This window comes from Candoia aspera, chromosome 2, assembly GCF_035149785.1.
Source record: "Candoia aspera isolate rCanAsp1 chromosome 2, rCanAsp1.hap2, whole genome shotgun sequence".
NCBI classification, from domain to species: Eukaryota; Metazoa; Chordata; class Lepidosauria; order Squamata; family Boidae; genus Candoia; species Candoia aspera.
In genome coordinates this window covers 160,363,815-160,389,016 of record NC_086154.1, presented here as the reverse complement: position 1 = coordinate 160,389,016, position 25,202 = coordinate 160,363,815, and the positions used below count along the sequence as shown (strand labels likewise).

Genomic DNA, 25,202 nt, shown 5'->3' with positions numbered 1-25,202 from the left:
CCCTTTTTCTTTCTTTGTCACATTTTTAGGCTATAAGTTCAATTAAAAATGGCCAGATGTTTTGCCAGTCACATCTAGAATATAGCATTTTCTATATTCTGTTCTTGTCAGTGTTTTTATGACATTTCATGAGATCTTATATGACAATGCTGCAGTCTTTTGAGGTTTCAGTCAATATTTTTAAATTATTTTTTCTTCGTTTATGCGTAATTATTAATAAAGCAAAGATCAAGTGAACCATACAATATGAACAAAAGTACAATGGAAGTTTAGGTATACTATGTCTTGAACATTTTAATTCTTCTCCTTTCATATGATTTGTAATTTAAAAAGTTGTTCAGTGGGTACAAATTGAGTTAGCAGAACTTTTATTCTGTTAGGGCAATGTTAGTCCTCCCTGATATTAAAAAAACCCTAATATCTGGCATCACAAATCCATATTTGAAGTTAACATCAGTGTGACGTCTCTGCTGTTTAATATTTTGTATAGACCTGCCCCAAGTAGCAGACATTTGTTTCATGGCTAAAGTCATCTTCCCTGTGAATTTTTGAGCCTAGGAAGATAAAGTTGTTAACTATTTCACCTTCTCCTACTTGCAGTGAATTAAGTCTTCCTCGCTTCTACCCATCAGAGTAGTATCATCAGCATATCAGATGTTGAATTTTGTCCCAGCAGTTTTAATTCCTATTCCTAATTCTTCTAGTCCAACATTGCTCATTATGTTTTTTGCACATAAGCTGACTAATAAAGTGACAATGTACAACCTAGATACCCTCCTTTCCCAATTTTGCCTGCTTAGTTGCTCCATATTCCATTCTAACTGTGGCTTCCTGGTCATCATACTTCAATAGGCAGGTAGCACAGCACACTGATGTTTTCAGAGGTAATCCATAATTTGTTATGGTCTATGCAGTCAAAAGCCTTAATCACATCAATAAGGCAAAAACAGATGTCCATTTGGAACTCCACTGCCTTTTCCTTATAAATACATACACAGAAGAGAAGCAGATATGTGAATTCTCTCTAATATGTACAGGAAATTCAACAGTAACAGAAAACAGTATTTTTACTAACTCCAAAATGATCCATGTGTTCATTTGTCATATGGGTGAAGCTAATTAGGAAAAACAAAGCCAGCTGTGGATATGTAATGAGATTTTCTCCCACCTCAAGTAGTTTTTAACTTCTTTCTGTATGTTTCATATTATATCCTGATATCTGAGCAAATTTCCTTTTCCCCCCAGTATGGACAGTGCTTTTAAGTTCACTGCCAGCCCTTCCCAACCACAGGTAAGTGATGATAATAATGTATTTTAATGGATAAATATATCTTTTCAAAGTTTAGTTAAAATCCAAGATGTTACAATATTATTGTGTTACACATTTGCCCTATATTATAAATTTCAGGGCAGAATGGAGCCAAAAAACCCAAACAAATTAAACAGATATTAATAAAAAAGCCTCATCATTATAAAATCAATGCTAATGCATAGGTTAAAGCCTGCAGTAAGACCCAAATGTTCGTATAAATAGCCAGATCTTTACTTTATACTGGAAGGAAGTCACAATTGCTGCAAGCTATACAGTTCTTTAACTGGCACTGAAATGAAGTTGCATACCACCTGTACATTCCTATATAATGGGCAGCTCCTAATGTCAGGATGAAGTGGCGAGTCTCCTTTTTAGATCTTAGATCAAGGAAGTACAAGAGCAGTCCTTCTTCATATAAGTCAGTATCTTAGGCTATGTAGGACTTTCATTGGCATTACTAACTACCTGTATATAACCAGGGCAGAGAGGCAAATATAAACTGATAATCTGTCCTGTCTTCTTGGATTCTTGATTCCAAACTGGTGCCAGACTAGATGAATCTCCTCTGGAGGAGATGGAATGCTTATATATCTCCCAGTCCTCCAATCTACATGAGTGCTATACTAGTACTGGATGGGTAGTCAAAACTGGATGACATCTATCTCAACAAGTCCCTCCACTCAGGTGTGGATAATATGTGTCAGGTTGGTTCCTTCATCTATGAGTAAATCATCACTGGCATCTGTTTTATTGTTAACTGAGCTAGTGTGCTGCCCTAGCTGGAGGTTGAATGGCAACACAACCTGGACCTAAAAGGGATTTTAAATATTTATCCCATTTTATTATCCGGTCTATGCAGCTTCTAATGCTATGAGATCATACCAATGAACCTTGTCCTTTCCCAGGCATATATCCTAATTTGTAGATCAACAAAAATATTAAAATTACAACAAATTTAATTTTAAAATAATACTCTTTAATAAAACGAATCAGAAATAAAAGACATAATGGAAATATGCTTTCTATTAGAACATTCCTTTCTGAAAATGCTATTTGTTTTTGAAAGAAAAGTCCTTTCTGCATGATGTTTTGCTGTATCCAGTTTAGTTTTTGACCCACAATATCCCCCTGAAGCATGAAGGTAGAATTCTCCAAATTTGCAGTACTGCAATTCCCTAAAAATAAACAAACATGCAATGTACCTCATCAATAAAAATAAGTAAAAACTAACTAACTTAAGTAAAACTGCTGTGAATGGGAGATAGTTCTGATAGGTGCAATCAATAGTTTTGACAGGTGCAATCAATTACTCAGGCATAGAATGGCTTCTCCTTTCATGGATGAGTAGAAGTAAAGGTTGGACAGAGATCTGTTGGAAATACTTTTATTTTAATTTCTACACAGAGCATGGAGTTGAACTTGAACTAAATAATAGAATCATAGAATTGGAAGTGACCTTAGAAGTCAGCTAGTGCACCCCTCTGCTTAGTACACATACAGCAAGAGCATCTTTGACAAATAACTATTTCATCTCTGAAGATCTCCAGCAGAAAATAACTCTCCCCTTTATGTGGCATCCTGTTCCATTGGCTGACAGCTGCTATGATCAGGAAGTTCTTCCTCTGTCTGGCCTATACCTACTTCCTTATAGATTTTCTCCATTGTTCTGGTCCTGCCCTTGGGGCAATAGAGACTCCCTCTTCTGTGTGATAACCCTTCAGATATTTGAAGACAGGTGTCATCTCTCCTTCAGTTATTTCTTTTGAAAGTTAAATATAAGTAGATTCTTTGACCATTCCTCAGAGAAAATGGTTTCCAAACCCCTCACCATCTTGGTTGATGGTTACGAAACCAGAAAGCTTCTAGAGGCAATGCTTAATGAACAATCCCATGACGATAAAAAGCAGAGGTGCAGTGTTTGGCCTGGCAAGGGTGTACGAGGGGCCATCATGCCTCCTTGCCTTCATCCCACTTCTTACTCCTGTGCTTATCCACTGTCCAGCAATACCTCAGCCCCAGTCCACTGCTGAAAGGTTGCAGCATCTCCATCCCTTCCAAAAGAAGGAGAAACTGAAAGCTCCAGAATGTTTTTTTTTCCCATTAGTAAAGTGAACTCTGATTGTTCTACAACTTCTTCTAGTAATGAAGGAAAATGTACAATCAGTAGAAACAGCTATGAATCTGTATGAGTGCCCTGATGAGGATAGTAGGCTTTTAATTGTTATCACTTTCCCCAAATAATATTTAAAAATGAAAATAGTAAAATCCAATATGAAAATAAAAATCAATAAAATGGAAGTGGACCATTTGGGGCCCTCAGAATGCCTCACAAGCCTGATTTGGCACCTGGTTCCATACCCCTGAAGGTATCTTTTAAATTGCACAGCAGTTAAGTGAGGGGAGAAGGTTTGGTAACTGTGTCAGGACAGCATTGAGCATTATAATGGTATGGCGGGAAACAGGAAAATAGTTCTTTAATTAAGTGCAAAGTTGGTTCTGGCATCTCTCCCAAGTCATTAGAGATATAATCTTTTTTGTTTTATTTTTAACTTCCCTCTGGGTTAAAATTAAGCAATATACATATTCCATGTACTGGAAGTCTTCCAGCCAGGCACTAACCAGCCCACGGCTTGCTTTTTTGCAGCCAAACGGTTGTATCATGTGGATAGGAGAGCAGTTCCCTGGGCTGCTAGTAGCTGAAAAACTTTCTTCACTTAGCATCCTTCTTATACATAATGCACACCTTCAAAGGGTCTTTGATGGCTGATAGTGGGTCGCTCTGGAGTTTGGGCTGCTGTTGGTTGAGGGATTATCTATTGATTATTTTTATGGGATTAATTTTTGTTTAGGATTTGGGTTTTATGGTGTTTGGAAACCACCTGAATTATTTGATGTATAGTCATATAAAATCTATGTATCCATAAATAAGTATTCATATTCAAGAGGGACAGGACCATTGCACTAGACCTGTCCTCTCAATCTTCAGCCTTGCTGACTGAGCAGAAAGGCCTGAATGAACGGGAAGCTCTTCTGGGCTTTGCTCGAATAAAACAGGCCTCTGATCAACCATGTGGAAAGTTCTACTCACATTTAAATAAACCCACATAGAGCTCCAATTTACACATATCCACTCAACAGGCCAAGTTCAGGCATGGACTCAGAGGAATGGTGGCATTAGCATGAATATTTCTGAAAAATGGGGCTTGCCCATACTTAAAGGATATTCTTATGGCAGAAAGAATCCTAAAAGCATTTTATCCCTTCATAGTACTTTTTGTACAAGTTCCCTCCTGATGTGGATTCTGTCACTGTCAGAGTGATTTCTGAGACAATCTATCCCTGCTCTGTGGTCTCCATCCAAGATATTGTGGTAAGTCCTGCTGGTTTATGACAGTCCATTTGAATATTGGCTGTGGTTTGCTTATTATTGCTGCTCAATAATAATATTTCATATAGGGTGCAAATAAGCATCAGATTTGGATGATTCCTGCATTCTAAACCAAATTGGGCTGATTCAGACAGATCTGAGCTGCCTTCAAAACAGATAGATTCCAAGTCTGTACCCTCCTAAAGTTGTTTGTGTTCACTTAGGACAGAGAGAGAAAAACAGTAAGACTGAAAACTGATTTATTTCTTGTGAACCTCTCCAAATAAGACAAACGTCCAGATCAGAGAGGAGGAGTATAGAGATAACCTTGAAAAATGAATGCAGGGAGGGGTTACGTAAAATCTGCTTAGCCCCAAAAGAGACGAGGGGATGAGAAAGAAACTCAAGATGGCCCCACGTTGATTCTCTTTGGTATAAAGAGGGGGAGAGAGAGAAACTCTAGTCAGGCTTTCAAGATTCTGTCATCATACCCTGCAACAGAGTTCCAGTAGCCTTTGTGGAGGCTGTTTCCTGACTCGACCTACTTTAGAGGACTGACAAAGTGGGAGGGAGTGGAGAGGACAATTGTTTTTTGTTAGTGACATTTCTAACTTCCAGGCACAATGAAGGGCAGTGATGTTAAAGCAATGCTGTTTTACTTTTGAAGTGTCTCACAAAGTAGAGGCAGGTGCTGTTTAGAAGGAAAAGCTGTTTCTGCCTTACTGAGAGTGAGAGCTGTAGAAAGGTGGGGGTGGGGGCCACACACTCCCCGTGGACTCTTTGCCCAATTTTGTACAGTCCTCCTTTCCCATGAGGCAGAAACAATAGCAGGCTTTCCTGCCTCATTGCAGACAGTCACCCCTTCTACGTGGAAAACAAAGAGAGCCAGTTTGGTCTGGTGGTTGAGGCACCAGGCTAGAAACCATGAGTGAGCTCCAGGCCTGCCTTAGGCACGAAGCTGGCTGGGTGACTTCGGGCCAGTCACTCTCCCTCAGCCCAGCCCACCTCACAGGGTTGCTGTTGTGGGGAAAACAGGAGGAGAGAGGAGTATTAGGTATGTTCCCTGCCTTGAGTTATTTAAAAAAAAACAATAAAGGCAGGATAAAAAAATCTTTTAAAAATATTGTTTTCATTCCTCCCCTATTAATGTCTCTTTCCTTCACATTAGTTCCTCCATTTTTGTTCCTTTTTTCCCCCCTCTCTTTCCCAGGTCACATACCTCCTTCCATCACCCCATCTCACTTTTTCTTTTTCCCTGTTTCTGCTGCATGGAGGGAGGGGAATGTTTATTAGTACTTGTATATTTGTGTGAGTTTGCAGATAAGTTAATGTTATACAGAGAGTATCTTGTATAAAAGACAATTGGTTTTCATCAGTAGGTCTTAATTCAGGTAATATTAATTAATGTTTTTGTGTTGGCCCAGTCCTTTTTAAGAGTGTGGCTTCTATTCCTTCTTTGTGTGTGTGTGTGTGTGTGTGTGTGTGTGTGTAGAAGTGCATCTCCTACTTATTTATTTATCTTATCAGTATGGGTGACATTTCTGCGGTTGGTTTCACCTGGATTTGACAACCTTAAGCTAAGAAGGTGGGAAAGCTGGGCATTGCACAAGAGTTTTGTCTGTGTTTATCATTTGTTTCTTCTCTATCTTAATTTTGAGAGAATGTTTCTCTGAAATTCAGGGTCATCTTCTATTTCATGGTGTATCATAGTACCCTGTTCAGTGTTCTTTAATGATTCTTTCTTCCAGGGGCAGAAACATTAAAAAAGATAAGAAAATTAAGCGGACTCAAAGGGGCTCAAACTGAGAGCCAATAAAGAGCTCTGTGGTGTAATGAAACATGGGAATGAAGTTGAAGGTCCTGGACAGCTTGGATGGCTCTGTTCTGAACTAGAATCAAGAGAGGGAGAGAATTGGGAATGCCTGCCTGGAGTCTATTACAATAATCAAATATATAGAAGCAGAGGTAGCCCTTTAATAAACTTCTTCATCTGTTGCAGTGTCCAGTATATGATTTGGACTATAATGTGGAATTTAATGGAGTTTACCAATCCATGACAAAGCAGGCAGCCCTCACTGTGCAGGTGAGTGGATGGTGCTGTCTGTTCTTTATGGAGGGGAAAATTGAGGTGGCAGCTAGGCTGGGCAGGATTGTCTGCAGTCAGTCATGTGGATGGATGGAGATATTTTGGGAGGTGGAGGCCAGGCTGGAAAGATCCGTCCATGTTTAGGGAGCAGAGCATGGGGGAGCTTGGAAGCCTGGGAGAAGATAGGCAATACTGAGCACAGCAGAAGATGGCTACAGGCAGGTGGGGAATGACTGAGAGGTATGGGAGGAGTCCAAGAAAGGGAGGGAGAAGTAATCCATAGCAAGGAAAAACACAAAAATATTATAGTTCTCCTTAAGATTGAGTACATATACACTACACACACACATGCACACAGACACCTGCAAGCAGTTGAGCAGTCTCAAGCAGTTGATTTTCACTAGAAGTCCATATGGGAAGAGCACGGTCACTAAACCAGGGATGGCCAGTGGTCTTGGGCCAAGAGGCGTATTTGGAGTTTTGAGAAAATGTTGAGAGGCATCACAGAATCGTTGCCCTCCATACCCCCTTTGCAGCTCCAGAACATACCAGGTTGTGGCACCAACCTCTGAAAGCAGAAATGGCCATTTTCAGGGTCATGATTTCCTTCCTTTAAAAAAGGGTTGAAATAGGTAACCTAAAACTCTTGGAAGCTTAAGACTCTCTTTTTGATATTAAGACTCTTAACTCCCATTTTATTTTTACTTTTTAGTTATATAATTGCTTTATTTTGGTCTTTGACTAGCATCAAGTAAAAATGTAGAGACTGGAATTAACAGCTATAACCTGAAAACAGTCTGTGGAGTTAAAAGATAGCAGTTAGTGTTAAAGGATAGAGTTAAAAGATGGCAAAATAAAAGCTGTAAATATTTATGAAATTAAGAATGATAAAAACTGTATGGTTAACTAAAATTAAAATTTAGTTAAAATTAAGTGTTAATAAAATAAAATACACTGTCATAGTGAAAACATTTAAAGGAAAAAAACTCATTAAAATTAAGTTGCAAGAAGCTATAGAACTGAATAACTGAATAAAGAAAAACAAATGCAAAATACAACAAATATGGTAAATTTTAAAAAATTACATTAAATTACATTAAAAAAACTTTAAATAATAATGTGAAGGAGCACCGGGTGGTTTTTCAAAGCTTTGGCTATTAGTAAGAATTTTGCATTCATTATAGGCCATTTAAGGAATGTACTGGCCTATTAGTAATCTAGGAAGGATAAATTTGTTAGGGTTAAGGTAAGATTCTGCTTGATTTTATAAGGATCTAGTCAACTTTCCGAAGAGTATTTGTCTCACATGATTTTTGTGCCATAATAAATGGGCATAATAAATACTGGGCACTGGATGATCTTGCATATTTACATAAGTCACAGTCTCTCATCTGCTGACTTGTTTTTTGCAATGTGCATAATAATGTTGGACTATCTGTATGTATTTGCAGGATATTATTTTTTCTTCAGAAATTCGGGAAATCGTTCATTTTGTATAATAAGAACTGGCTTAGAAATACCATAGACTCCTGTTTTTACTTCTCCTGTTGTATTACAAAATGTCATAAAACATTTCCTGTGGTCAACTCCTAATGTTTGACTGGGCTATACAGTTCAACAAGAATGACATGGGCTACTCTCAAGGGAGATATCTCTGAATATCTCCCTGAATTTTTAAGAACTTTTCTAGTGAAGGCAGTACATTAGAAGCTCTGCCATTGTTAAAGGCATTGAGAAATCTGGTAAGGAAATATCTCTGAAACAATGACCCAGTGGGTCATGTGTTGTCTAGTTTATTGCCTAAAGCACTGAAAAACAATTGACTTTTTTACAACAATGAAAGGGCAGAAAAATTGCTTTTATTTCTGTGGCTTGTAGAAGAATTAAGAATTTGCTCTTAAGGCGAGTAGAGAATATGGGGATCAGGGCTTATTTGGGATATCAGCTGCCCCCTGTGTCCCCCCCACCTCCCAATTGTCTTTTGTAACTATAGTGTCTACCAGTGTTAAACAATTGTTGTGTTTTTGTATTGCACAGAAAAAGGACTTCCCAAGCAGACAGTTTTTTGTTGTATTTGTCATAAAACCAGAGGACTATGCCTGTGGCGGTTCAAGGCCACCCTCCATTCAAGGTAGGTGAGTAGTGGTGAAGAAGTCCAGAAAGAATACTGTCTCCCTAAGTTTCTGTTTTGGACATTGCAGTCATCTTAGATTGTCATGGCAATGGCAGTGAGACATTTTCTTTCATAAAATTTAATTTTGTTGAAAGAAGCCAAACTAGGTCCTGAGAAAAGTAAGCAACAGTTTCTAGTTGGGCACATTTCTATGAATTTTATTTCTATATTTGGCAGAGTATTATTCAAGAAATAAAATCAGATCTGAAAGTCAAGATGACAGAGGAATGAGTATAATGGAGAATTCTGTAACTAATTGGAAGGATGAGAAGATTATAAATTTTCAGAATTCAAATATGAACTCAGAAAGTTGAGCTAGATATTTGATTGATTCCAAGAAAATATGGAGCTCCACCACAGTGTAGTGTAAACCATTACTTCAGTGTCCATGATTTTCCAAAGAACTTCTGGCTGACGTATGAAACTAGTGAGGCCACCAAAGCAGTCATTTTAAATGCAGTGTCTTCTGTATTGACTAACTTTCATGCTGATCTGGACATGTAAGACAGTGTGAGTCAAGATGCCTTCACAGTACTAAGGAGCGGTGGCTCAGTTTGTTACCTTTCCTTTCTAATACAGGAACAGAGCGTGATCCATACAAATCACTATGGCAACACTTAGGGCCTACCAAGGCTGCTTCCTCTTATTTAGGATAGAGGGATGCCAGTTTAGTTGGGAACTCTACCTTGAGGTACTTAGAACATTTTGAATTAGCAGCAATCAGCAGCAAAAAGCCTCTGGAAGGCTTTCCTTCCAGAGTAGGGAGCTCAGTGCCACAAGCAAATTTATGTGGTTTTTCTACCTCTGTCCATTCAAGAGTTCTCAGCTATTTTGATTTCTCTCTTTCTGGAAGCCATGGCCTTTTAGTACAGTTGTCATGACTTTTAAACTGTTTTTGCATGGTCAAGTCATATGTATGTATGCATGTATGTATGTGCATGCATGCATGTATATATTCTATTACTCTTTTTCAGGAAAGACTAACTACACATGGAACCTCCAACGAATGAAGCACCTTGAAGTGATAGTGGTACCTTCAGTTAAAGGTCTTGTAACATAATTTTGTATTTTCTTAAAGTTAACAAAAATCAATGAACCTCTACTATCTCTATAGATACCGTTTTATTAAAATAGTGCAAAATAGTGCAAAACATACTCAAGGTGAAACCAAGTGTGATATGAGTTTGCACATTTGCAAGTGCTAAGTGATCATTTAACTCTTTCATCCTTCAGTATGGTGCAATCCCATTTGGCACAGATTTTCACTCCATTACAAATACTGGGTTTTGAAGAAATGTTTTCCTTAGAACCACAGAATAGAACAGATGTCAAAGTCTGGATTACAGATTACCTTACAAATCTGTCTTCAAGTAGAGGGTAATATTGAGGACTGTACATAGTAAGAGGAAGAAGTGGGCATTTACCATTATTTCAAATTTTGGTCTACTGAAGGGAAGAGGAGAGTAAAAATATATGAAATTTGAGGAGCAAGTGACATGTAGCAGAGCAATGGGCTATAATTTCCTCTTCACCTACTAATGGTACATCCATGTGTCTTTTTCCCAGGCCCTGTTTATCTACATGCCATCCTTTTCAGTTTTCTGAGTTTCTTCTCCTTCTATCTGGGTGCGCTGGTGGTTGGATTTGTGCAGTACCTCAGGTACATAAAGCATTTAGCACTGTTGTTTAATAAAGCATGTCTCCATTTACTGAAGTGTTTAGTCCTGCATAAGGGCATAACATATGGTCCAGGAAAAAACATTGGCAACTGCTTCTTTGTTTTTTCTGTGAGAGAGACATTAAACAACTTGAATTCTTGTAGATCTAGAAGAAGGACCATTGGAAAACCCATTTTTCCTCTATATTATGAAAGCAGTAACGTTCAGGAAACTGTTACTGTGCTAATGTCATCATAAGCTTTCATCTATATATGGGAGCTTCTTAATTAGTCTATTGCAATTTCTAACAGCACAAAGCAGAAATCTTACTATTGAGAGATGTTGATGACATCTATATGGTCATAAATGTGTTTGGTTTCAGGTTTCGCAGGAAAACTTCAATTGGAGGACAAGGTCCTGATGATGGTAATTATGCTAATATATTGTGTTGATATCATAGAGTTGGAAGACATGTCATGAATTATTAAGTCCAGTCTTTCAACTGGACCTAATCATCAAAATATTTTTGGTGGGGAGAATATTGATCTATGTATAATAATTGCTGTGGATCAATGCCTATAAGGAGGCAACTTCAGAAATTCCTAGAGTGCAATTAAAAGAATTGGTGCTCGTGTCTCCAAGATAGGACAGGTGCATATGCAATAAAAATGTTTATCTTTAAATTCAGTTATTTCCTAACTTTCATGCAGCTTCTGTAATAGAATCTGCAATTCTGGTCAAATGATTCTTTTTCCATCTTTTGTTTCCTGTCTTCCCTTCTCTCTCTCTCTTGTCAATTTTGTCTTCTGATCTTCTTGAAGAAATGTAATTCCTGTTGGGTGGAGGAGAACATGCCAAACTTGTGCCTGTACTGAAGTCTCACAAGAATCACATTTCCCAGTAGTGCATTGCAATTCATGAGATCTCATGGGGTACAATCAGCATATTTACCTCTGGGCCTCCTTTAGAAATGTACCTTAGAGATGAAGAACTTAAATCATCAATGTGAATATGTGGCATCCTTGGATTTCAGTAGAGATGCTTTAGGTAAAAGGGTCTGTAGGCATTTTCCACCCTGATGCAGAGGGTATGATTATGTTTTCCAATTCCATTCTGGCAGTAAATATTTACTTTCCCCCTGTGGGCAGCTGGATAGTCACAGAATCATAGGGTTGGAAGGGACCTTGGAGGTCTCCTAGTCCAACCCCCTGCCCAAGGCAGGAAGAATACTAATAGTCCTTTCAGGTGTAACTCCTTTCCTCTTCTTTGGAAGATTCAGCTTTTGTATAACAAGGAAACAATAAAGCATAGAAGTCTTTAATAATTCCATCAGAGTTTCTGCTCTTGGGATTTTTTGCAGGCCCTAACTATGATGGTACTTTGTTTTCTGTTGTTGTTGTTCATTCGTTTAGTCGCTTCTGACTCTTTGTGACTTCATGGACCAGCCCACGCCAGAACTTCCTGTCGGTCGTCAACACCCCCAGCTTCCCCAGGGACGAGTCCATCAGCTCTAGAATATCATCTATCCATCTTGCCCTTGGTCGGCCCCTTTTCCTTTTGCCTTCCACTCTCCCTAGCATCAGCACCTTCTCCAGGGTGTCCTGTCTTCTCATTATGTGGCCAAAGTATTTCAGTTTTGCCTTTAATATCGTTCCCTCAAGTGAGCAGTCTGGCTTTATTTCCTGGAGTATAGACTGGTTTGATCTTCCTGCAGTCCAAGGCACTCTCAGAATTTTCCTCCAACACCACAGTTCAAAAGCATCGATCTTCCTTCTCTCAGCCTTCCTTATGGTCCAGCTCTCACAGCCATATGTTACTATGGGGAACACCATTGCTTTAACTATGCGGACCTTTGTTGTCAGTGTGATGTCTCTGCTCTTAACTATTTTATCGAGATTGGTCATTGCTCTTCTCCCAAGGATTAAGCGTCTTCTGATTTCCTGACTGCAGTCAGCATCTGCAGTAATCTTCGCACCTAGAAATACAAAGTCTTTCACTGCTGCTACATTTTCTCCCACTATTTACCAGTTATCAATCAAGCTGGTTGCCATAATCTTGTTTTTTTTGAGGTTTCGCTGCAAGCCAGCTTTTGCACTTTCTTCTTTCACCTTCATCATAAGGCTCCTCAGTTCCTCTTTGCTTTCAGCCATCAAAGTGGTATCATCTGCATATCTGAGATTGTTAATGTTTCTTCCAGCAATTTTAACTCCAGCCTTGGATTCCTCAAGCCCAGCATGTCACATGATGTGTTCTGCGTACAAGTTGAATAGGTAGGGTGAGAGTATACAGCCCTGCCGTACTCCTTTCCCAATCTTAAACCAGTCCGTTGTTCCGTGGTCTGTTCTTACTGTTGCTACTTGGTCGTTATACAAATTCTTCAGGAGGCATACAAGATGACTTGGTATCCCCATACCACTAAGAACTTGCCACAATTTGTTATGGTCCACACAGTCAAAGGCTTTAGAATAGTCAATAAAACAGAAACAGATGTTTTTCTGAAACTCCCTGGCTTTTTCCATTATCCATCGGATATTGGCAATTTGGTCCCTAGTTCCTCTGCCTTTTCTAAACCCAGCTTGTACATCTGGCAATTCTCGCTCCATAAATTGCTGAAGTCTACCTTGCAGGATCTTGAGCATTACCTTACTGGCATGTGAAATGAGTGCCACTGTTCGATAGTTTGAACAATCTTTAGTGTTCCCCTTTTTTGGTATGGGGATATAAGTTGTTTTTTTCCCATCTGATGGCCATTCTTGTGTTTTTCAAATTTGCTGGCATATAGCATGCATTACCTTGACAGCATCATCTTGCAAGATTTTGAACAGTTCAGCTGGGATGCCGTCGTCTCCTGCTGCCTTGTTATTAGCAGTGCTTCTTAAGGCCCATTCAACCTCACTCTTCAGGATGTCTGGCTCTAGCTCACTGACCACACCATCAAAGCTATCCCCGATATTGTTATCCTTCCTATACAGGTCTTCTATATATTCTTGCCACCTTTTCTTGATCTCTTCTTCTTCTGTTAGGTCCTTGCCATCTTTGTTTTGGATCATACCCATTTTTGCCTGGAATTTTCCTCCGATGTTTCTAATTTTCTGGAAGAGGTCTCTTGTCCTTCCTATTCTATTGTCTTCTTCCACTTCTGTGCATTGCTTGTTTAAAAATAATTCCTTATCTCTTCTGGCTAACCTCTGGAATTTTGCATTTAATAGGGCATATCTCCCCCTATCACTGTTGCCTTTTGCTTTCCTTCTTTCTTGGGCTACTTCTAGTGTCTCAGCAGACAGCCATTTTGCCTTCTTGGTTTTCTCTTTCTTTGGGATGTATTTTGTTGCCGCCTCCTGAGCAATGTTGCGAACTCCTGTCCAGAGTTCTTCCGGGACCCTATCTACTAAGTCCAGTCCCTTAAATCTATTCTTCACCTCCACTGCATATTCCTTAGGAATATTAGTGAGCTCATATCTAGCTGATCTGTGGGTCTTCCCTAATCTCTTTAGTCTGATCCTAAATTGTGCAAGAAGAAGTTCGTGATTGGAACTACAGTCAGCTCCAGGTCTTGTTTTTACCGACTGTATAGATGTCCGCCACCTTTGGCTGCAAAGGATGTAGTCAATCTGATTTCGATGTTGTCCATCTGGTGAAGTCCATGTATAAAGCCGTCTCTTCAGTTGTTGGAAGAGAGTGTTTGTTATGCAGAGTGAGTTGTCTTGGCAAAATTCTATCAGCCTATGTCCTGCTTCGTTTTGTTCTCCCAGGCCATGCTTACCTGTAATTCCAGGTGTCATTTGACTGCCCACCTTAGCATTCCAGTCTCCTGTGATGAAAATAACATCTCTTTTAGGCGTGTTGTCCAGTAGGTGCTGCAGATCCTCATAGAACTGCTCTACTTCAGCTTCTTCAGCATCTGTGGTTGGGGCGTATATCTGGATCACTGTGATGTTAGATGGCTTGCCCTGAATTCGAATTGAGATCATTCTATCGTTTTTTGGATTGTATCCGAGCACTGCTTTAGCCACTTTACAATTAATTATGAAGGCTACTCCATTTCTTCTGTGGTCCTCTTGTCCACAGTAGTAGATCTGGTGGTCATTTGATGTGAAGTGGCCCATTCCAGTCCATTTCAGTTCACTGACGCCCAAAATGTCTATCTTGAATCTTGACATCTCACCAATAACCACGTCCAATTTGCCCTGGCTCATAGATCTTACATTCCAGGTTCCAATGGTGTGTTGATCCTTAGAACACCGGATTCGCCGTTCATCACCAGCACCGTTGGCCACTAGCCGTCCTTTTGACTTTGAGCTAGCTGCGTCATCACGTCTGGGACTAGTTGAACTCATCCTCTGTTCCTCCCCAGTAGCATTTTGACCATCTTCCGACCTGGGGGTCTCATCTTCCGATGGTATACTGACATATCTCTGGTTGTACTGATCCATTTAGTTTTCACGGCAAGAATACTGGGGTGGGTTGCCATTACCTTCCCCAGGGATCGCATTTAGTCTGACCTCTCTGTCATGACCTTCCCGTCTTGGGTGGCCCTTCACGGTTTAGCTCATGGCATCATTGAGGTGCTCAAGCTCCAGCACCACGACAAGGTAACGATCCTTTGCTTAAGTTGTTTTCTGTACTTGTGGTGTAAATAAGTTTACTGCACATGGTTCTTTCTCCATTATTCCCTTGTTCCTAAATGAAAGAGACTCTCATTACAGTTGACCTCAAGGGCACAGGTAGTCCTCAGGTTACAACAGTAATTGGGACTGGAATTTCCATCACTAAGTGATGCAGTTGTAAAATGTGATGTCACATGACTGCATCGCTTAGCGACGGCAATCCCGGCAGTCCCGGTTGCTGTCATTAACCGAATCTCACTCAGTTGTTAGGCGATGACTCACCCCAATCCAAGCCATTCCTATCCTCCTTCCAGAGATATATATCACACTAATTTATCAAAATCTTACAGCGAACTTCATAATTTTCTTGGGTCAACCAGGAGAAGTCCTGTCTGATGCTTATTCATCAGCTACAATTTATAGCTGCTACCCTGGATACCATGAAAACTTAAGATTTTTTCCAGACAACAAATCAATGTAATTTTAACATACAGGTGCTCTCAAAAATCTAAATGGTGCAAAAATGTATTGTAGTCAGGGGAGCTACAATATCACTACAAGTGAAGCCTCTTCAATTTCAATTCTGTTTAGGCTTAGATTCTGCTGGTTTTCATCTTCTGCCACTTCTGGCATGGTGAGCCAACTTACATAAATTATTCAAGATGGCCTTTTCCATTTTCTTATCCAATCCAACCATGCTCATCCTGAGGCATAAGGGAAGTATTTGTTGCCACATCTTCACCAATAAAGACTCAAGAGATTTTTGTAATCTCAATGGCCCCAACTTCTTCATTTTTCTTTTTGTGTTGGGATGTATAGTTTATCTTCATCTTGGCATAGATGATAAAGCTATCAAATTAACTGAGCAAGAAAAGGGGACACTGTATTTTCATCCCTTTATCACCATTAATGTCTTGTGTAATCTATCTCAAAGATGTTCTGTTATGGAATCTTGTGACTCTATGCTGCCCTGACAAACCTAGAGGCTGTAGTGTATTTTTGTCTCTTGATGTTCCCCTTTACCAAATATTTATTTTGTTGCCACTGTATCTACTTTTTTCTGTTTTTTCCAACAATTATTTGGCATTACAATAGCATTGAGCTTGCTAAGTTCCTCTCACATCATTTTTAAAATTAAAATATTACCCAGAACACCATGACTCTTCTGATGCCTTCTACATGTGTGTATATTTTTTGGCTATATAGGTAGTCCTCACTTAACAACCACAATAGGAGCCAGAAAACTGGTTGTTAATTGGTGCAGCTGTTGAGTGAGTCACCACACGACTGGATCTGATTTTACAACCATTTTTTACGACAATTGTTAAGCGAATTACCACAGTCATTAAGCAAATCCAGCTTCCACAATGGACATTTTTTGCTGGAAATTGGCAAAAAAGGTCACAAATCGTGATCACATGACTGCTGGAGGCTGCAGCTGGTCATAAATGCAAGCCAGCTGACAAGTGCCCGAATTGCGATCACAAGACTGTGGGGGTGGTGCAACATTTCGCGGCTGTCGTAAGTGTGAGTACAGGTTGTAAAGCACTTTTCCAAGGCTGTCGTAACTTTAGACCGTCGTTAAATGAATGGCCGTTAAGTGAGGACTACCTGTAGTACTACTCACTGCTAAAGATGGTAAATAGTTGGAATTACATGCAAGAATTACAGTATATATAATTATTATTGTGTATAAAAATTACAGCTAAATAATGTATGTGAAGTCCTTTAACACTGAAAGCATCTCACAAATATTATATTAGAAATGCAATTAAATAGAGGTAAACTATTTTATAGACAACAGGTAATAATTTATTAACAAATAACTGTTACAAAATAAATGTATTTCTTACCTTGAACCTTTTGCTGTGCTATGAAGCATGTAAACATTTAATTCATAAGCTCTTTATGATGTGGAGCTGTAAAAGTGTGACATATGTATATGAGTGACTTATGTATTCTTTTTCCCAAAGTGGGAACTATGTTTTCTGCTGGCTGGGTTATGCCAAGAGGGTGGAAAGGTGCAAATTAAGAGGGCTGTTCATCTTGAATGGTCCACCCCTAAATTCTTGATATAGCCCAATGATTCTGCTCTCTATTTGGCCCTCTACCTTCTTCTTCTGGTGCTCATCAAGGATTCCTTTTCTGTATTTGCAATTATCAAAAAAGATGGGTTGTCATTATCTGATAGCAACAGGGTGTACAGTCTACTGCTTGGTAATGCCTGAAGCCAAATGGAAGGAGACATCTCCTCCCAATTCCAAAAAGTTGGTTTTCCTAATCTGTGGGGCCATTTGGACAGTCAGATGAAAGTAGAAGCCATTCCTTGTTTGCTTACCTTGCAGGGCCTGGGACGATGACTTCCTCTTATCCTATCACTGCTAGCACCCCTGAAGGAAGCAGCTATGGAGCTATAGGTATAGTAATTCTGGAATCTCAAGAGACGTTGTTTGGTATGTCTGTAGCATCTATTTAGTTGGTAGGAATAGCGCATTTATCTCTATGAGCTGTTGCTTGAAGTTGATGAGCTAATCTATCATTTTCAGTTTTGTTTCTCATTTTTCAGCTGTATTTTTGTTTCAGTCCATTTTGGTACTGGTTGGGTATTCAGCCTTCCCCCATCCCCCTGCCCCCCGCGTTGTACAAATTGTCTATGTTCTTTTCCTCACATACACATAAACCTCTTTTTACACATGTTGCCTAATACGGAGGGAGGCAGCCTTTTCACGGCTGGAATGATTGCTAGTCTCAAAATCATGTAAAATGAGTAGAGTCATGGTACATACACTGTATGCCAGATACAAGATTTTCTGTTTTTTCCCCCTCCAGGATTATTATTATTATTATTGACAAGAACTGTCCTTTCACCTTTCCCCAACAGCTGTTGCCCATTCTGGGCTGTCATCACTGATCCAGGTGGGCAGTATCTTCTCAAAAGCACAAAAATGCCTTTCACTAGGTGAAAAGGCCACTGCAGCCTTTGCCCATTCCCTCTCCCTCTCTTCCTACAGAGAAGGAGTACTTCAGCACCAAGGAAGTTCCAAACCAGGGTTGAAGGGAGGGAAACTCATCCCTGCCTGGTTTCTGTGTTGGGTGACAAAGCAAAGCAAGATACTATGTGCTACCTCTGGCTCTTGGCATCTGCCCTACTGGAGTTGAAATTAATCTCCAAGATGTAAATTGAGCTAGTAAATTAATTGTTAAAAAGATTACTTCTTATGGGAAAAAAGAACATGGAGAAAGTTCTCATACAAATTATTATTTCTGGGCAAGTGGACAGAGCAGGAAATGGAGACATGCACAGAATTCCTACCCAGGTAAGAGTTAGGGTTAGGGTAGAAATGAAGATGGAAATGAAAAATATGAAGATATGATCTGAAAGGGGCATTAAAGACATCGAAGGGACCTGATGCTCCTTGCCTGCTCACATTTGTTGTTGTTTAGCTGGTTCTTTAGCAGTATTAATAAAAACATATTCATTGTTCAAGACTTATGGGAAAGACTTTCAGCATTACTGTAATAGACCCTGCAGGTGCCTCTTACTGCAGTGTACATGATTCTCCCCATAAAAATAAAAAAACCAACTTTTGTGCCACCACTTTCATTTTCAGATGAGTCAAGCTCCAGTGGAGGTCAGGAATTATCAACTCTAGATCGTAGGCCTCCTTGTGGCAGTGATACAGATAGCTCAGTGGAAGAGGAGAGTGATTTTGACACTATGCCTGAAATTGAAAGCAACAAGAATGTAATCCGCACGAAGGTATCTCCTGCAAATGCATTTTGCATTTTTGTAAGGAAATTCTTCTAGGTATCCTTTCTCTACATTATTGCAGTTATCATTTGAAGTGCCACAGTCTAAAATCTAAAACCTTATTTGCTTTGGGCACATATCTAAACATAATCGTCAGCTGCTTCTCTGCGTTCAAAGAATAAACTATTCTGAAACATGATGGGTTGTAAACATTTAGCTCGGATGTGTGTGAGGAAACAGTTTCCCAGTGTGATCCTGACCTCTGTAGAAGAATAGGCTATTCTCTACCTGGGAAATCTTGTCCAGAAATTAATTTAAGCAAAACACAAAGGAACCAAAGCATATAACTTTTGATAGAGCTTTTCTGCAAAAAATATTTGTTGATAGAATATTAATAGAAAGCATTTCAAAAGTTAGCTATACAAGTCTGGCCCCCAAAGCAGCTTTCAATTAATCAGGTTCTCATTTGTTATTTATAGTTTGCATGGAATTGTACTGCTTGTTTTATTTCATTGTATTACATTTTACTGTTAATTACTCCCAAAATCTAGCTGTGGAGTGTTGTAACCTAAATAAATACCTCATTAATTAAAGTAACTTTAGGATATAAGCTACTAGTTCAGGCAACTGCCTTTTAGGCAAACAATAGAATAGGACAGGAGGTTTAGGTGCATTCTTGCTCTGTGTTGGGTACAGCTGGAATTAAAAACAATACCAAACCCCTTCTCATACCACTATTGGCTGGTTGCTCTCTCCACCCTCTTCTCTAGGAACCTCTGTAAGAGAAGTTCCAAACTGAATCACACTTTACTGTGGTCATTAACCAGCACAAGAAGAAGTGTCAGTATCCCCAACATCACTTCTCTCCCTTTTTCCCCTCCCTCCAGGGGCATCCTTGTCGAGCAGGTTTTAGAAAAACATGATGGTTGTGACTGTGAATCAATCTCTGTTGAATCACAAACTCTGTGATTCAGTCCTTTCCCTCAAAATGTTTACCATCAGAGACTGGAGGGAAATAAATCTATTTAAGAACTTACATCGTGTTACATTGCACACAATTCTTGTACCCTGCACAGGGCACACCAGTAACACAGTATGTTTAAATCCAGGAGTTTGTGCTCATATACTTTACTTTAAGGTGCCTGCCTTGAGATGTTGAAACATTCTTGGCATTCTTGAGCTGGAAAGCTAGATTGTATTTTTAATCCTTTAAAGGATTGTGAAGATCTTGTCCTCTTTCTTTTTAGATGTTCCTTTATCTATCTGACTTATCCAGAAAGGATCGGAGAATTGTCAGCAAAAAGTATAAAATTTATTTCTGGTAAGTGGCTAACAAGTAAACTGAACTCATTTTTTTAAAATTGAGCTCATCTTTCTCCATCCTTCTCTTAATTTAAAGAGAATCCTTACAGGAGATTTTCTTGGTGTGGTAAGGGTAATAACACTGGTCCCATACTGGTTAAACATGAGTTTCACAGAGTAACATTTCAGAATTCTGCAGTGATGCACCTAGGAGAGAAGTCGCTTTAATTGTTTCTAGGGGAGTGCCCAGAATGGGCAGACTTTATACGGAGATACTGGTGACCTGAGCTTTGGAGGTGATGGTCATAGCACTGTGAATAGTAACCAGAAACCTGTCATGAGTAAGGATGGCGAGCAGGGGGCTCCCATCCAGACTGTCAAGCGCATGCGTAGCACTGAGGAATTGTTCAGCCATTCAAAGAGACACAGATCGGGACCGCCTTAACCCTTGGGGGTTATATGTCTGGGTTTTTCCCACGCTTCTTCAGTTTGTTAGGATTCCTGTTAAGTACTAGCAATAAATATTAGAGACCAGTTCATTGTCTCAGTGTGTTTCCTGGTTGTTAGGACAAAACCTAGTGGCAGCTAATGCAGCACCTCAATATAGATGTCAGTCCTTTGAGGTAGACCAGGTCAGGAAACAGATTCCTCAAGAATGACCTGAACTCTTTCTTAAACACTGCCCTCTTCACTTCCTCTTATACCCCAGGGAGTTAAGGCAGAGCCACTTGGAGTTTCTAATGTTTCTTCGTTTCCTAGGCCTAAAACATGTTTTGGTAACTGACACTGCAGTCTGTGGCTCTCACTAAGTGCTATTCTGTTGAATTGGTCCTCAACTATCAGCAAGCAGATAATTGCATTTTGAATAATCTAACTAGTTCTTAGAAGCAGACCCAAATAAAGTGCAATTTTCCAGTCTAGTCTCCAACTCTAGAAAAGCCCTGGTTGTCTCCTACCAAAATACTAATCAGGACTGACCCTTCTTAGCTTTTTGAGAATAGCTGTAATCAACAGTAGGAGTAGGAGTAATTATTATTATTGTCTAGCTTCTGATAGGTATATACTGTACATACACACGTATCTCACAGAAACATTTGTTTGGGGGAGATTGGCTTCAGCTGGAGTTGGTAACCTTAGGTTATCAACATTAGAGAGTTGGGTTATGTATCTGTCTTTTTCTCCCCCTTCCTATTGCTGAGGGGGGCTCATCTTAAATTCTGGATCATCTTGGTATTTACAGTCATGTTAACTCTGTTTGGTTTAAGTAATCAAATTTGCTCTATTTAGTATATTGAGACCATTTATTAAAGTTGAATGGAAATACACATGTCCATTTAGAAACAATCCTTTGTGTTCCACAGGAACATCATCACAATTGCTGTTTTCTATGCCTTGCCTGTAATCCAGTTGGTGATCACATACCAAACAGTGAGTTCCTGCCTTCTCAGCACAGATTAAACATCCAGGCCAATATCTTCTCCTTTTTATCCCCCAGCCCTATTACTTTGCAAACTGTTTGTAGGTTCAGTTCCTGTTTTTTTTACTTTTTAGCTTTTATAGTGAGGCTGTGTACTGTTGAGAGCACTCATCTCACTGTTAGACAAGCTGCACTAAAAGAAGGCAACAGCCAGCAGCCACATTTCATCCAGCCCTGCATGTGAATGCCCATTACCTCAAGATCATTTTGCTTTAGCTTGTTTATTTTAGTGGTTAGGAAAATCTGTTTTTTACTACCAATACTACTAAGAGCAGCTACAACTCCAGTGCCTCAGAAGGTTTCAGAAAGAACATGAAGAACCTGGAGGCTCAGGTAGTGTTCTTATGGAAGAAGTTTATAAGGGAAAGAAGAATAGTGCAAGGCCTCACAGAACCTGTTTAAACTTGATGGCTTTATACTGAATTCTATAGCATTTTGAGACGAAACCCAAAACTTCAGACAAGGACTTCTGCTTTGTAGAAGGAAGAAACTAAACTATTAAAACTCAGTGGAAAATCAAGAAGCACATTGACTCAAAGCCTTCATAGTTGTTATATTAATGTTCAGAATATAGAAAATAAGCAAGATGAACTTAAACTCTTAGTACAGGATACAAATATAATAGGTATAATAGACAGCTTGGTGTATTCCTCATTGGGTGCCTGCTTACTCTCTTGTAATCTCTTCTTCTACAATCTCTCCACTCTGTGAGGAGGGGAAGGGAAGAAAAAAATGGGCCAGGCACAGGAGAGATTGTGTAAAAAGATTGCTTGTTTGTTTGTTTTCTCTCCCCCCCCGCTTGTTTAAACAATCTCTCCACTCTGCAAGGGAAAAGGGGAAATATTGTTTTATTGTTTTAATTGTTTAATTGTTTTATTGTTAGCTGCCCAGAGTCATTGGTCTGAGATGGGTGGCTATATAAATTGAATAAATAAATAAATAAATAAATGGGGGGGGGGAAGCAATTCTTGTAGGCAATTTCTCCTGTTCTTGACCTCCCCCCCCCGAGTGGAGAGATTGGAGAGGAAGGGATTAAAAGAGAGTAAACAAGCACACAATGGGGAATACATTGGATGTTTGTATAGCGTGCTCAGGGCTGCCGGTGCCACCGCATTCCTTTCGAGGTGTATTCCCCATTGTGTGCCTGCTTGCTCTCTTGGCTGTTGGCTATCATAGCTGAGATGGTGTGCTGAATGCAAGCAAAACTTTATGCTAGGTTGTTGTTTTTTTATCTCTCCCACTTTTCAGGTGGTGAATGTGACTGGAAATCAGGACATCTGCTATTATAACTTCCTTTGTGCTCATCCACTGGGAGTCCTGAGGTGTGTGTGAGGATCATTCCCAATATGTGGCCTGGGTTTTAATTTGTGTTTCTTTCTTTATAACTGGGAAATGGGAATGGACATTTGTGGGGGGTAAGTGGTTTGTAATGAACATCATTTTTTGCATGAAGTTTAGTGTTCATAGACTTGTAGAATATAAGGGCTGGAATGCATCTCTAGTCCAACTCTCTGCTCAGTCCAAAATCCATTACTACAGCAATATTGGTTGCAGACTAATAATATTTAATAAAAACAGAATAAAATCCCATAAAAGGAATGGTGACAAAACCAAAAGCCAATTGAAAGGAAGTCCTGACTTTACTGTTCTCTAACTTGAAGGAATTTGACACACACAGGTAGAAGCAAGTGACATGCACAGTTACTGGGTGGGGGCAAAATTTCTAGGACTGGTAACTGTTAGAGTCAGCAACCGTAGTACTGGATCCCACTCTCCCAAGTTACCCCCAGGTAGTCACCTTTTTGGAAAAATACTGGAAATCAGAGCAGAGGACAACTGTATTTCTTCCTCCTGCCCCAGCTCTTGATTATGGAAAGCATCTCAGGTGGCTGCAGCTGGGACTTCGTTCCAGGTCCGGGTTGTCAGATTATTTCTTTTTCCTTCCTTTTCTTCAAAGTGTTATCCAAGCAAAGCCAGTGCTATCCGTGCCAGCTCAGCAGCCGTGCACATGGGGTTAGGATGACCCTTGGAATTAAACAGAAAAATACGCTATTTTATATAGTGGCATTCCCTTACAATTATTTTATATGCTCAGATCCAGGCGGCAAAAATATTATATGGCTTTTTGGGAGAGATGTCCACTTTGCTTTGCTCTTCTGCAGTGCGTTCAACAACATCCTCAGCAATGTTGGTCACATGCTGCTGGGTGTCCTTTTCCTGCTGATCGTATTGTACCGAGACATTCTCCATCGGCGCTCCTTGGAATCGAAAAACATCTGCACCATGGTATACTCTCTACCCTCTCACTGGGCAAAGATGGTAGCATGGGCACCGGGTATAAAGTGCCTATTTCTTTCTGGTTCTTACAATGCAAGTGAAGCTAAAGAGGGGGCTGAAAGAAAGGGCCTTTTCTATTACTTTTCCTGTGTAAAGTTGTGCTTTTGGGCCAGGCTGAACATCTCATGATCATCTTACAAAGCCTTTGTTTTAACACCAGGCAGATGAATTAAAAAGACCTGGCACTGGGGAAGCAGGGGATGTTTAACTTTCCACTAGGAACGTCCTGCTCAGAATCGTCCTCTCTGAGTTCTTTTTCTCTTGCAGGGGGAGGAGATCTGTGAGCAGCTTCCTCTGCGCCTCGCTTGCCTTCAAACTGTCAGCGCCTTAGGGGGCGCGCGCAGGGAAAAGGCTGAGCATGAGAGGCAGCTAGTGAGAGTGCCTGGGGAGGCCAAGGCTGAGAGCAGGCCAGACCCGAAAAGAGCAGATCTGAAGGGGGTTCACAAGGGTAAAAAAAAAAACCGTCTCCAAGTTTCGCTTTACAGAGGAAAATTCAGGAGCAAAACCAAGGAAAGCTTTACAAAAACACATATTCTAATAAAAATCCCTAAAATCAAACAGTATATTTAAAAGAGACGATTCATTTTCCACAGTTTTCACATGGAAGTGAAAGACTGTGCATTAAGTGATGCCGTTTGTACAGTAAAAGTTAAATGACCAAAATAAAGGACAAAAGTTTAGTTAGTTAGTTTCTTGAAACTAAATAAATCTAAAGGACAGCTTCCTGAAGTCCAGACCGTCCTTTATGATGGAGGACGTATGGTCGCTGTAACAAGAAGGGGTCCAAAGAGACAAAGGACGTACTTTATGTGGAGTCCAGAGTCCAAGCCCATCTGCACAGTACTTGGAGAGGGGTAGGCGGCGTTGGGAGAGTGACACCGAGAGGGCTGTGTGGGCCTCAGAAGGGATGGTATGTGGCTAGACTCAGCCTCCCATTACACTGTTTGTATTCTGGGGCTGCTCTTTCTCTCTGCTCCTCCCAGCTACGTTTTTAAACCACCGTCCTCCACAGATAATCTCAGTTTAGCTCACAGATTCCTGGGTAGTCTGTTTTCCAATATAAATTTTCTCAATAATTTATCGATCCAAAGAAAACACTTATTTGGGATTAACATTGGAATACCTCGTAATA

The 25,202-nt window shown here is 39.9% G+C and overlaps 1 protein-coding gene across 2 annotated transcripts in view; it reads left to right on the top strand.

Moving 5' to 3' along the window:
- The window catches only part of SIDT1 (SID1 transmembrane family member 1), a 56,338-nt gene that overhangs the window by 12,604 nt on the left and 18,532 nt on the right, over window positions 1-25,202 (top strand). For both annotated transcript variants that reach the window (XR_010067283.1, XM_063294621.1), the window contains exons 4-16: window positions 1,246-1,291; window positions 4,581-4,682; window positions 6,679-6,762; window positions 8,803-8,896; window positions 9,913-9,984; window positions 10,505-10,598; window positions 10,979-11,022; window positions 17,549-17,620; window positions 18,815-18,963; window positions 20,202-20,275; window positions 21,618-21,684; window positions 22,982-23,055; window positions 23,896-24,019. Coding sequence is in view for 1 of the 2 variants with exons in the window: in XM_063294621.1 (XP_063150691.1) it covers window positions 1,246-1,291; window positions 4,581-4,682; window positions 6,679-6,762; window positions 8,803-8,896; window positions 9,913-9,984; window positions 10,505-10,598; window positions 10,979-11,022; window positions 17,549-17,620; window positions 18,815-18,963; window positions 20,202-20,275; window positions 21,618-21,684; window positions 22,982-23,055; window positions 23,896-24,019 (1,096 nt within the window). In the remaining variant the exon portion in view is untranslated. The remainder of the gene's footprint in view (window positions 1-1,245; window positions 1,292-4,580; window positions 4,683-6,678; window positions 6,763-8,802; window positions 8,897-9,912; window positions 9,985-10,504; window positions 10,599-10,978; window positions 11,023-17,548; window positions 17,621-18,814; window positions 18,964-20,201; window positions 20,276-21,617; window positions 21,685-22,981; window positions 23,056-23,895; window positions 24,020-25,202) is intronic.